At 38.7% G+C, this 13,228-nt stretch overlaps 1 protein-coding gene across 5 annotated transcripts in view; it reads right to left on the bottom strand.

Annotated features, from left to right (window-relative positions):
• The window catches only part of whd (carnitine O-palmitoyltransferase whd), a 195,008-nt gene that overhangs the window by 117,276 nt on the left and 64,504 nt on the right, over positions 1-13,228 (bottom strand). For all 5 annotated transcript variants that reach the window (XM_067089946.1, XM_067089942.1, XM_067089932.1 and 2 more), the window contains exons 3-6: positions 11,909-12,063; positions 10,951-11,060; positions 2,302-2,468; positions 92-192 (exon numbers count right to left, since the gene is read on the bottom strand). In XM_067089946.1, coding sequence (XP_066946047.1) covers positions 92-192; positions 2,302-2,468; positions 10,951-11,060; positions 11,909-12,063 — 533 coding nt within the window. The remainder of the gene's footprint in view (positions 1-91; positions 193-2,301; positions 2,469-10,950; positions 11,061-11,908; positions 12,064-13,228) is intronic.

Raw genomic sequence — 13,228 nt, forward strand, 5'->3', positions numbered from 1 at the left:
TTACCACAAAAAATATGTACTACATAGAGAAAGTACCCATTGCCATAAAGAATAAATACAAAATTAAATAACTGAAAACAAAAGCACACACCTCTGTAACTTCTTCCCAATTCCATTCTGGAAATCATCTGCAAGCTTCTCCATCCTGACATAGGCTTCATCATCCATCAGGGGTCGTACACTGCGGAGGTACTGCAAGAGAGAATTTCATAATAAATACTGGTATAAGTACTATAAAAAAAAATATTACATAAAACAAATTTTATATTATACAGCAGTGAAGAAAAATGATGTTCTCAGAAATGGGAGAGAGAAGTCATGTTTATTATTATTAGTTATTATTAAAGTAGTTAAGTAGATGAAAGAGCTAATTTGTAACTCTAACAGAGAAGGCCACATTCATTATACTAATAAAGCTTGTAATAAAATACTTTGTAAGAAATCTTGATAATATCTCTGTTTTCTCTTAATGCATTCGAATTTGTTAGTCACCATGTTCATTGTTAATCCTTGTGGTGAACATTTAACAGCAACATTTTTTATTTAATTTTCTTTATGTTAGACAGCTGCTACTGTCTTAACAATAGTCAGGGCATTAGTCAGCCTTCAAAGCTGTCTTGATAAAGGAAACTGACCAAAGTTATGTAACTTGTGACAATTTTAAGAGTGCACACAACACTAGCTACCTTAATGGCTTGCTTTATAGCCATTGCTAAACTAAAGTGCTCTGGGTCACGATACTGAATTTTGCAGCTTGTTAACAATCGCAAAACAATAACAACTAATTTCAATACAAAAAAATAACTTCTTATCCTTGAATGTTATAATTAACTTCTTGAATATGTTTATGCCACTTCAGTAAACTCAGCTAGCTGTCTAGGGTCTGTTAAACTAGATAGTTTTAGATATAAAGAGATTGGCATTCTTGAAACAGAGGTCATGAAGCCTTTCAAACATGGTTAAATGGTGTCTTCAGTGCTCTTTTCAACCTTGTTCACTTGCATATACTGAATAATTAATAAAATACCTCATTTTTTTCAAACTGCATTAACCATCACTGTTTAAGTATTCATAACTAAAAGAACAGAAAAATATATTTGGAAAAGGAAGAAGTTATAAGTATCTTCACATTAATAATTCTTGGTTCAGGTTTAAATATACTCGTGCCTGACCCAGTGATTTTATGCAACTGCATCAGCTGTGATGAGACCTGGTTCTCCTGAGGCTTCTAAACCAGTACTTTGTATTGTTTTGCCACAGCTTTGTTAAGATTTAAGAATTTTTTCTATCATCAAATACAAGGTAAAAATTTAAATAGTATCACAAATATAAACACCATGACAAATTCTGTTACACCAACAGTCATCAAGACAACCCACAATTAAAAGAGCCAATGAACCAAAGAGGTTGGTCACCACCTTCAGAAGTAATTCAGTTCTCAATTTCATAGCAGTAGCCAGTAAGAACAAAACCTCCTTTCTCTGACATCATCATAGAGAAAATAACAAACCCATTAAGTCGCATTAGTTTCCACAAATTCTAGAAAGGTATCCAGATTTGTACAAGAGGTGTTACTTTGGCACCTAATTCAAGAGGGCTTCCAACTGCAGGGCTTGTAAAGCTGGAGCAGGCTAGACAGAGGTTGACAAACAATGGATAAAACCCCGTGACATTATAAGATACAATCCAGAAGAAAATGGATGTACTCCATACATGGACCAAACACATAAAAAAAAAAATTGTTAGGTATCCTGAAACAATATTCTCCCCTCCTGAAGTAGGAAACTTTGCTGCACTGCTTCAGGACTGTTGCCAGACCCAAATAAACTGGTCTTGTAAAACTTCATGGAAAACCTGCTAGATCTGTCTCCAGTGATATTTATAAAGTACTGTACTCTTAACTTTAGTTATTTTAAAGTTTTTACTTATATGGCCCCAGAGATGCACTTAGGCACAATAATATTTAGAGATCCCTCCACTTACCATTTTATTATTGTCAGAATTTTCTGTACTAAATCATCCATGTCAGATAAGTCTAAAACAGACTTTGAGGTATTTACCAAGCTTTTAGGAAGAGGTTTTTCTAATTTTTTCTTTTCCTGAGGCCCTCTATTAACATATTTTAAATTTCCCTACCCTTTTTATTGTTATTATATCAGTAACATAAACAACATTATGTATCATCACAGGAATTCATTTAACTACGTCAAAAGCATTTCATATACAATTTCATTTTGTTAATCTGTTTGAATAAAATTATTATACAAAAAGGAGCTCATTTATTTTACTAATCCTTCCTACCCTGGTCATAGTATCCTTGAGAACTGGCAGGGGAAGGCGAGGAAGCGATCCCTGGTAGGAATACAGCATTGGACGGGAGAAGCCAGTCAAAAATTTCACAGCTGAAAACCATAAACGAGATGTGATGCTCATTGTACGGCCCTTGCCCCTGCTCTCATACATCCAACCTAGGTGGAAAAAAAACATAAATGTTTATTTAAAGGCAAAAAAAATTGCACAATATATATTTAAAGTATGAAAAAAAAGGCATAGCATTAATACAATTCCACTCATTGAATACTATATTCATGGCATAGAAAGCAACACCAACTGATGTAACTTGGTGGTATCTGGCATCAAGAATGAATAGTTCACTGACTCTGAACAGCAAACAAAAGAATTTCCATATGGTAAAACTTTGTTCAAAAAATGACAGATCTGATAAATCTTTATTTCATTGCAGAATGCCAGATTCTGCTATAAAATAAAAAACAGAGCTAAAGTTAGAGCTTCAAAGTACAATTACCACAATCTCCTCTTTAAAATGCAATCAATAAAGCTGGTTATCGGCGCTGATATCAGGTTATCGACGCCGATAACCAGGGATCAGCACCGAAAATCCAGTTATCATTGTCACTAGAAAAGCGGCATAACACCAGATTGCCAATAACCGAGGCCACCGATAACTGGAGACTGCCTGTATATTTATTTATAAAATAATAATGATTTAAATAAATGTTGTTTTGCTTGCTGTATCCAATTACAGTATATTGCATGTATTATTATCATATTGTTACTGTATTACATAATAAAAACATTGTCATTGTACGTTATTTGCATTTGATACTGTTTACATTCATTGTATGTTATTTGCATTTGATACTGCTTACATTCTCAAAATCTCGGCTGATTGAGTACTCTCAAAACCTTCATTGCCATTAGTTGCTAGAAGAAATATAATTTGGAGATACTTTGTCTTATAAATTAACAAAGTTGGGTTTAAAACATGCACATTGTTTGATTATATAAGCATTAAGTGTGATTTTGCCAGTTCCGGACACGATTTTCGCCTGCCCGATTATTTGTTTTATTCAGCCTCGGCTATAACCTGCAGTTTTAATTTACTGGTATTGTTTATTAAGATCTCCATTGCATGAAGAATGAATGAAAATGTATATTTTATTTTTACTTAAGGGAACCACCATTGAGAATCAGCAGGGTTTAACAACTCGACAATTTTTACATAATTCTTAATAAACACTCGATAGTTACAGTATATGACATTGGCAATCAGCTGTGTCTCTATTCGGTTGTGTGTATATATATATATTGTTAGAGTGACAGATATCCATTTGCAAAAGTCAAATAATAGTTGTATTGAGAATAATGATATTTTTAATAAAACTTATTTTACTGTATCTAATCATATTTCACGCATTTTTACCATATTGCGGCAGCGCTTCTCTTGTTTTGTGTAGGTGACAGGCCCCGCCCGCTTCAGGTACTGAGAGGAACAACTTAGCAAAGAGCTTCAATTTGTTTGTGCCCTTATGTCCATACGAGGGGGGGAGGGAGAACTCTGACTCTGTAATTACCTGGTAAGTATATATGAAACTTTATTTTATCATGAAAATAACATTTTCATATAAGTTACTTACCAGGTAATTACATAGCTGATTCCACACTAAAAGGAGGTGGGATACATTGACACATTCTACTCCAAAACATTAAGAAAAGTAATGACTTTGAAATAGAAAAGTTGCTGGCATTGATACAATGTTTGTTGTTTCCTTACCTGGTAGGCGCTCATCTTAACCTGTAGCAGCATGGCAGTATAGCCAAATGTCGCCCCTATTTCAGTGGGAACTTTTCAGTGAAGGAAGTTTTCCGATGGCTAGCAAAGTTTAAAAGGGTCCCCTTGCACTGGGGATAGAACCAGAATAAAATAAAACAATGCTATCACCTACACTGCAATAAAAACCCACCCCAATCACTAAAAACTGATAGGCACTCATGTACAATGTACCCCCAGGCTTCCCTTGAGACTCAACACTGTTAATTGTAGAATGGTTGAGAGAGACATATTGTGCCCCAAACACAAGTGAGGTAGCAACAGCCTGAACCTAGTGAGCTTTAACCTTAAACGTAGGCAAGATGTACCCTTGAATCTAAGAGTGTGCTTCAGATATCAAATCTCTCAGAAAATAGGACAGAGCATTCTTAGAAAGAGGACGAGAAGGGTTCTTTACCATGCATCAGAGATTGTTAGAAGGTCCCCTGATCTTCTCCATCCTTTGCAGATGTACCTAAGAGCTCTCACAGAGCAAAGGAGCCTCTCTTCTTCCTCTGGTCCAAGGGTGTCCATTAAGTTTCTAATGGTGAACAAATGGGGCCAGGGTTTAGAAGGGTCCTTACTCTTGGCAAGGAACCCAAGAGAGGGAGCAAATTGCATCCCCTTGCAAAAAGCCAACTCTCTAGTTGATTGCTTGGAGCTCACTAATGCGTTAGGCGGTGGCCAATGCCACAAGGAACAGTTTTCTTGGTAAGGTTTTTCAGTATGACAGAGTGAAGAGGCATGAAGCTGGGACCTAAAAGCCACTTTAATACTACATCCAGATTCCAAGAAACATAATCCGACCTCTCTTGCTTGGAAGTCTCAAAGGAACTGATGAGGTCGCTGAGGTCCTGGTTGGAGGACAGACCCAGACCTCTATGTTTAAAGACCAAGCTGAGCATCGACCTATTCCCTTTAATAGGAAGGGCGACAATTTCCTGGAGGATCTCTGGTAAAGCAAAAAGCAGCTATCTGGGTTACAGACGTTTCAGAAGAGATGTTATGGTGGCTGCACCATCTTCTGAATACTGTCCACTTGGACTGATAGAGCTTGCTAAAGGAAAATAGTCTGCATCTAGCAATAGCTTCTGCAGCTAGTTTCGAAAAAGCTTTCGCTCTGATGAGGGTCCTGACAGTCTGAAGCCTGTCAGGGCCAGAGCGGACAACCCTTGGTGGAACCTGAAGAAGTGGTTTTGTCTGAGCAGCAACCGTTTTTGTGGAAAGAGCCTCGGGAAATCCCACTAATAGTTGGAGCAGGTCTGCACACCATTCCTTCTTGGGACAGAACAGAGCAACTAGGGTCACTGACACGTTCCGATGATACAAAAACTTGTTTATTACCTACCTGATCATCCCAAAGGCATACACATCGAGGTTTGTCCAGTCCAGGTGCATGGCATCCATTGCCCATGCAAGAGGGTCTCGGGCTGGGGAGCAGAAGAGAGGAAGGCGGTGGTTCCTTGATGTCGCAAAAAGGTCTATGGTCAGCTTACACCATAACCTCCACAGACTGTTGCAGACTAGGGGGTACAGAGTCCACTCTGTCGGAAGGACCTGCTTGAGACGGCTCAACTCCTCTGCTAAGACGTTCAGTCTCCCTCAGATGAACCAAGTGATAATTGTCACCTGGTTACTTTCCATCCACAGATCTTTCGCGGCCTTGCAGAGAGAGGAGGAGTGGGTGCCTCCTTGTTTGCTCATGTATGACAAGGCAGTAGTGTTGTCTGGATGCACTACTACTGTCCTGCCGAAGACTAGAGCCCAAAAGGACTGGAGGCCCAGGTGAATAGCCTTGAGCTCCTTGACATTGATGTGGAAGTTTCTTTGCTTCTCAACTCTCTAGAAGGGCTCCCAAACCTAGATCTGAGGTGTCGGAATAAAAGTCTAGGTTGGGGCTCAACAAAAGAAGTGACTTCCCTTCTAGAAGTCTTTCTTCCCACAACCACCATCGAAGGTCTGCTTTGATCTCCAATGTGATGGGGAAGATGGAGGAGTCCAGCTGGGCCTTCCTGCTCCAGTTTGACATGAGAAACAGTTTGCAGGCAGGAGCTGGCTCTTTTTGGGGAAAGAAAAGCCTGAGAAGTCTGGAGTTCAGGATCATCCCCAAATATAGAATCTCCTGTGAAGGAGTCATTTGAGATTTCTGTTCGTTGATCAGAATGCCCAACTCTTGTGTCAGGCGAAGAGTTTTCTTTAAGTCCTCCATGTACTTCGCCTTAAACGGGGAATGGAGAAGCCAGTCATCTAAATAAAGGCAGGTTATGCTGAGGAGATGGAGCCATTTGCCCTTGACTTCTTCCACAGCTCCCTTGAGAAGGAGGGACTTGACCTCCTAAGAAAGGGCCGAAAACTTCTTGGAGCCTTCCGAGTACGCAGTCAAGATGAGTGGAGGCCTGCCTAAAGGAGGCTTCTCCTTGAATGGGATGGAGCAGCCCTCCTTTACAACCTTGACTACCCAAGGTTCTGCTCCTCTGTGGATCCATTCCTCCCAAAACAGGCGGAGTCTGGCTCCTAATGGGGAACGAAAGGACTAAACTTTCATTTCTTGGGGGCATGCTTGAAGGTGGACTTCTTAATGGACCATGACAGGGGACATAAATTGGTGTGAGGTCTTGGCTGGGGCTTCTGCTTCCCTCCATAAAAGGGCTGGGGTTGCAGAAGAGAAACTGACTTAACCCTTAAACGCCGACTGGACGTATCGTAAGTCGACTAAAATTGTCTGTCAGGTGACAAGTGGGCGTACCGTACATTGACTACAAAAAACTTCAACCTTTGGTCAACTTTGACTCAACCAAAATGGTCGAAAAACGCAATTGTAAGCTAAAACTCTTACATTCTAGTAATATTCAATCATTTACCTTCATTTTGCAACAAATTGGAAGTCTCTAGCACAATATTTCGATTTATGGTGAATTTTTGAAAAAACTTTTCCTTACGCTTTGCGCTGTAACTCGCCAAAAATTTCAGAAATTCTTTTCGTATTTTTGCACCATTTTATATTGGCTGTTACATAAAGTTTTATATATGAAAATGTGCGCAATTTCATGTAAAATACAACAAAAACAACCCATGGTTGTAGCTTTTATCAGTTTGGAAATATTTTCATATAAATCATGATAACTGCCAAATTTCAACCTTTGGTCAACTTTGACTCAACCAAAATGGTAGAAAATGCAATTGTAAGCTTACATCTAAGTAATATTCAATCATGTACCTTCATTTTGCAACAAATTGGAAGTCTCTAACACAATATTTCGATTTATGGTGAATTTTTGAAAAAAGAAGAACATCTCGAAAAGAAGAAGTTTTATATTAGTCATTACAAGTTTTATATATGAAAATGTGAATGTAGAATACAACAGAAAATAACTCATGGTTGTAGCTTTTATCAGTTTTGAAATATTTTCATACCAATCACGATAAGTGCGAAATTTTAACCTTTGGTCAACTTCAACTCGACCGAAATGGTCGAAAAACGCAATTGTAAGCTAAAACTCTTACATTCTAGTAATATTCAATCATTTACCTTCATTTTGCAACAAATTGGAAGTCTCTAGCACAATATTTCGATTTATGGTGAATTTTTGAGAAAAAAAAAAAAAAAAAATAATAATAATACCTTAATTAAACTCGGCCGAACATCTCAGAAATTCTTTCGTCACTTTGTCGTAATATTTGCACCGTTTTATATTAGTCGTTACATAAAGTTTTATATATGAAAATGTGCACAATTGCATGTAGAATACAACAAAAAATAACTCATGGTTGTAGCTTTTATCAGTTTTGAAATATTTTCATATAAATCACGATAGAAAAAATTCTACCTTCGGTCAACTTTAACTCGACCGAAATGGTCGAAAACTGCAATTGTAAGCTAAAACACTTACAGTCTAGTAATATTCAATCAATTACCTTTACTTTGCAACAAATGGGAAGTCTCTAGCACAATATTTCGATTTATGGTGAATTTTGAAAAACTTTTTATTACGTCCATGCATATTTAATTCATGCATCATTTTGTGATAATATTTTCTGTGTTGCTTTGATCGTTTTACAATTTGTTATATACCAAAATCATCACAATTTAGTGTACAATACAAAGAAAAAAATAACTCGTTAGCTTTAACCATTTTGCTTCCAGCGCGATTTGTATACAATTATATATGAATTTTTTTTTTTTGCGGTCATATATTTCAATATCTATATATATTTTTTTTCATTTCTGATGGTTGCATACTAAACTTCAGGCAATGACAAAAAAAGGAGCCAAAAATGAACTCAATCTTAAAAACTAAGCGTGCTGTGATTTTTTTGAAACAAACTTTTTCCGCTTCGGCGCTAACTCCCGAATGCCGCCAGCATACGACAGACACTTTTGTAAATAGAGGCTCGGCGTTTAAGGGTTAACAACGAAGGCAGAGGATTCCCTTGATTGCTTAGTGGACTAGGCTAGAAGATCGCACGTTGACTCTTTCTCTTTCTGCAAGTCAGATAAGACTTCTCTTGACAGTGTCTTGGGGGAAGAGATGTGACTTGTCCAGTGGTGAGAAAAGGAGAGCTGACTTCTGGGTTAGGGTGACCCCTTTTGTGGTGAAAGAGCAGCACAATTCTCTATTCTGTAAAACTCCCATGGTAAGGAGAGAGGAGAGTTCTAGGGAACCATCCCTTACTGCCTTATTGGCGCACAACAACACTCCCAGCCAGTCCGAAGCAAAGTCTTCTGCCAAGACCAGGTAGTCCTCGATCTTCTTTGTTAGTGACCCGCCAGTCCAGTCGAGAAGCTATGGACTTCAAACACAAAGATATTCTTGATGAGGTGATCCATCTCAGGGGATGAAAACATAACCTTTCCTAACGCCAACGCAGTTCATAGAGACAAATCAACTAGACCAGAGAAGTCCCCTTGGGAGGAGGCAGAGACTCCCAAAGAAGTAGCTTCTCCAGTGGTGTAGCAACGATACCTCATCCGAAGAAGTTTACTCGGAGGAAAACCAAATGTAGCTTTACCCTGCTCCCTCTTCGAGGCGAGCCATTCATCCACTTCTCGAAGAGCTTTCCTTGAGGAGGAAGAAAGTACTAACTTGGGGAGCCTAGCACTGTCTGCAGGCTGTTTCCTCGGGAGGAAGGTTGAAGCTGGTGATACTGGAGCAGCAGGCATGAAGAAATCAGGAAAGTTGGCCAGAAAAAACTTCAGTAACGCAGAGTAAGATGGAGGGGTGGAATCTTGTTCAGTCCTCCTCATCCAACAAGACAGGAGACAAAGGTGGCTTCTTGGACTTGGAAGCCACTGGGGTTTTCTTTAAAAAAACCATGATCTCCACTAACTGGCACTTGATTGGAGCTGACGAAGGGTCTTCTTGGGCTGACGATGTGCTTGCAGAAGAGAAGGAGGCGCCAAGCGAGTGAGAGTTGGTGCCGGGTGCCGAGCGCTCAGGAGTAGACGGGCGCTCAGAGGAAGGAAGGAGCATCGAAGCGGGTGATGGGAGCATGAGCGGATCTTTCGAGCGCTTGGGAATCAAAAACGGATAATCGAGATATGAAAAGGACTCCAGGCTATCCCAAGCAGACAGTGGTCGAGACGAAGCAGAGGCAGGAAGCTGATCAGTGAAGGTGCAGGAGGGCTAAGGACTACAACTGGCCTCCTTGTACCTCTTGACTGGAAGAGGAGAGCAGTCCGCATCAGTGAAGTGCCTGTTAAGCAGGAACAACAAAGCTGGGTGGCACCATGGGCGCCTCTTGTCAGGACTGGAACCTTCCAACTCTGAAGATCCGTACTCAGTGAGACATACCTTTCCAATGGTGCTCTGTCGCAGCCTGGGAACAGGCAACAGGCTCTACGGAGGGAGTGACTACCCGTGGGCAAACCCCACCAGCCTCCCTTGGACCTCCTGTATGTCTTCTCCCCAGTTTGGGGGAGCGAGACAAGGACCTTCGTCTAGGAGCACCAGTAGGATGAGCAGCCACCTTCTAAAATGCATAACACTATCACTTTGCACATTGGCAGACTCTTTGTCCTACAAGACCTTACGGGAAGCGCCAATGCCGCCACAGTATAACCACTAAATTAATTTTCTGGTTGAATCTTGATTCGAGGCTGACAATGGCATCAAGACTGGAAGCATGGGAAGCTGGCACAGGAGTACGTGGTAAAGGAGTAGGAGGGCTAAGGATAGGAGACATAGCAGGAATTGGAAGAGAAGGAATAGCGCTATCGCCTATGATACTGGGTAAAGGGGTAGACTCTAAGCTAGATCCCTTTTCAGCTCTAGAGGCTGCCTTTCTCTTCCTGTCCCTTTCAAGTTTGTTCATATGAGACTCCAATACCTTTCACTTTTTTATCATCTCAATCCTGACATTCTATGTAAGCACTATCCGTATTGCATTCCTGCCCCCCTACATTTAATGCACTTAGTATGAGAGCCATACGAAGATTTCATTAACCTAATCTTACAGCCTTCGCTGCAGAAACGAATGCTTGAAAACCTAGAATCAGACATTTTGACAAAAAAGCTAGGAATATAGTTAACCAAAGCTAACAGTATAACTAAAGCTTGAAGCCCACAACAAAATTTTAATACTTCACCAAAAAGATGAAATAACATCCAAAAAACAATGAAGCAGACTGCAGAAAGCCACTGATGTTGGTCGAAAGCTGGCAGAAAACGAACTGAAGCTCTCTGCTAAGTTGTTCCTCTCAGTACCCAAAAGTGGGCAGGGCCTATTACCTACACAAAACAATAGAAGCGGCTGCCGCGAATTTTAAATTTTTTGGGCTGCCGTAGTTGAAAACCTATAGCTATGTAATAACCTGGTAAGTTACTTATATGAAAACTTACCTTTGTACACGAACAGGCAACGTAATGAGTACTTCATGAATATAAAGACACCGAACCATACTGCAAAGCCAGACACAGTGCAGCACACTACACCTCTAGCAGGTTCTTCCCTGTAAAGTAAGTTTTTTATAGTGGAAAAAGAAGCAAATGATTAAAAATAATATAGTAAGGAAGAGTAAACTAAGCAATGAAATATAAGAAATGACCATGAAAATATGCAAGGAATAAATAAATAAAAATATACATGTGGCAAACTGTAAATAACCCTCTGAGATTCACGGGGGGAGTGTGTCCAAAATACAACTGTGACAAATGCACTCGGTTCTGGCTGACCAATAATGAGCATGAGAATTAAATTTTCTTTCACTGATCTTTGTAAATTTATTTTTTAATGTAATGCTGGTTTTCATCTCATTTACAGCTGAATAACTGGACTGTTTGTATTTAAAAGTGAACTTAACAGTGATGTGTTAAATTCAGCCAAGAACAGGAATTTCTTTCCTTACTGTAAATAGTTTTTAAAATACTGTATAATGTTTACTGATCCTTTTACCAATGAAAGAGTGTAAATAATGCTCTTTCTATCTAATGTAAGGAAAAATGGCAAAATTTGGGCAATAAATGTATAATCTCTGCTAGTAACTGGTTAAGTTATTCTTTTGGGGAATATGGGGTTAAACAATCCCCCAACACCATCCATGTCATCCAAATGCTTCCTGGTGTCAAAATATGTATGACTAACTTTTTTTATTATCCAAATAACACCACTTGATGTCATTTGCATGACATCCTTTGGATCCCAAAGAGTTACGAAAATGGGCATTCAGTTTACAAGTTATAAAGCCTGCACTGACATGTATACAGAATTTATACATACATACATACACATAAGTATGATAAAAATAATACTTCACTAAATTACTCATCTAATTATATCATAAACTGATTCAACACTTACAGTTTAATGTGCTGCTTAAGAAGATCCACAAGCCCAAAAGTAATATCATAATTTACAGAGTGCATATCTCTAGTCAAGTACATAGCATTGTAGCCTCCTATAGTCAAGGCCAAAGATGACAGGGTTGCTGGGAAAATACCGCATCGTACACTGTTCTGTAATTAAAAAATATAAATTATACACACAGGATGCACTGAACTAAAAAAATATAGGGTACATTCTTTATAAATTACCATCCCAACAATTTCTAAAACTGCCTGACAGATGTTAACACTGTATAAGAATGGAGAGGCTAAAACACTGATTATTTCATTATAATAAGAAAGACATATCAAAGAACATTACACTGTTGTACCAGGTAAGGCATCCCAACTCAACAATATAGGTTGTTATGTGTTGAATTTCTAAGCCAGGAAAAGAAGAAACATGAACACAGTGAGTCAAATGAATAGACATGAAAACTGAGAATAAAGCTGGGGAGAAGAATGAAGGCAAAAGTGCATTTGTAACATCTTGAAGGATGCAATTGGAATAATCATGATGATGAAAACTACGTAGAGAGAGTGTACAAAATATAGTTGAAACTGTGTAACATCTAACAAGATATACTAAGAAAAATTGTGGGGGAATTCAGATTATCATAAAGAAACTCAAGATAAGGAGAGAGAGACTTCAGAATTTGTCAGAAGGTAAGTTAGGAATGTGAATGAGATATATACTGTACATATGGGAGAGAGGTCAAGTAACGTGAGAAAAAAATTTGGAAGGAATGAAATCAGAATCTCAACACTACTAAAGGAAAACTGAAAATGTCTGAGTGAGCAAATTAGATGGGGCACAGTCATAAAGTGAATCGAGTGAGTGTTTTGACAATAAACTGGAGAAATTACTTTACAAGAGACATTTAGTGTTTCTATGAAATACCAAAAAATAGGAAAAATGGACCTACAGAGTCTAACATTGGAAGGCATTACAAGGCGCATTAAGGTGGTGAACTAGCATTCACCTGAGATACATACTACTAACTTTAAAGACATCAATTGCTACATTCCTTCATAAATTATGGCTCTGGGTAAAAATAATTTAATTATACTTGATGCCACACCCCATAAAATTAATGACAATCTGACAAACCACGACAGTATTGTAGCTGTGAACACTTTTAAAGAATTTTCTAAATAAAACCTTGGTCCTCTACTGAGGTCCCATCACCTTCCTCAGGATCAAGAGTTAAGAAAATCTGAATTTGCAATGTACAAGGATGCTTTCATATAAGTTTAGGCATTCCTGTCCCAGTAGTTCTGGCAATGACTTGACTAT

The sequence above is a fragment of the Macrobrachium rosenbergii genome, chromosome 4 (assembly GCF_040412425.1).
Source record: "Macrobrachium rosenbergii isolate ZJJX-2024 chromosome 4, ASM4041242v1, whole genome shotgun sequence".
NCBI lineage: Eukaryota > Metazoa > Arthropoda > Malacostraca > Decapoda > Palaemonidae > Macrobrachium > Macrobrachium rosenbergii.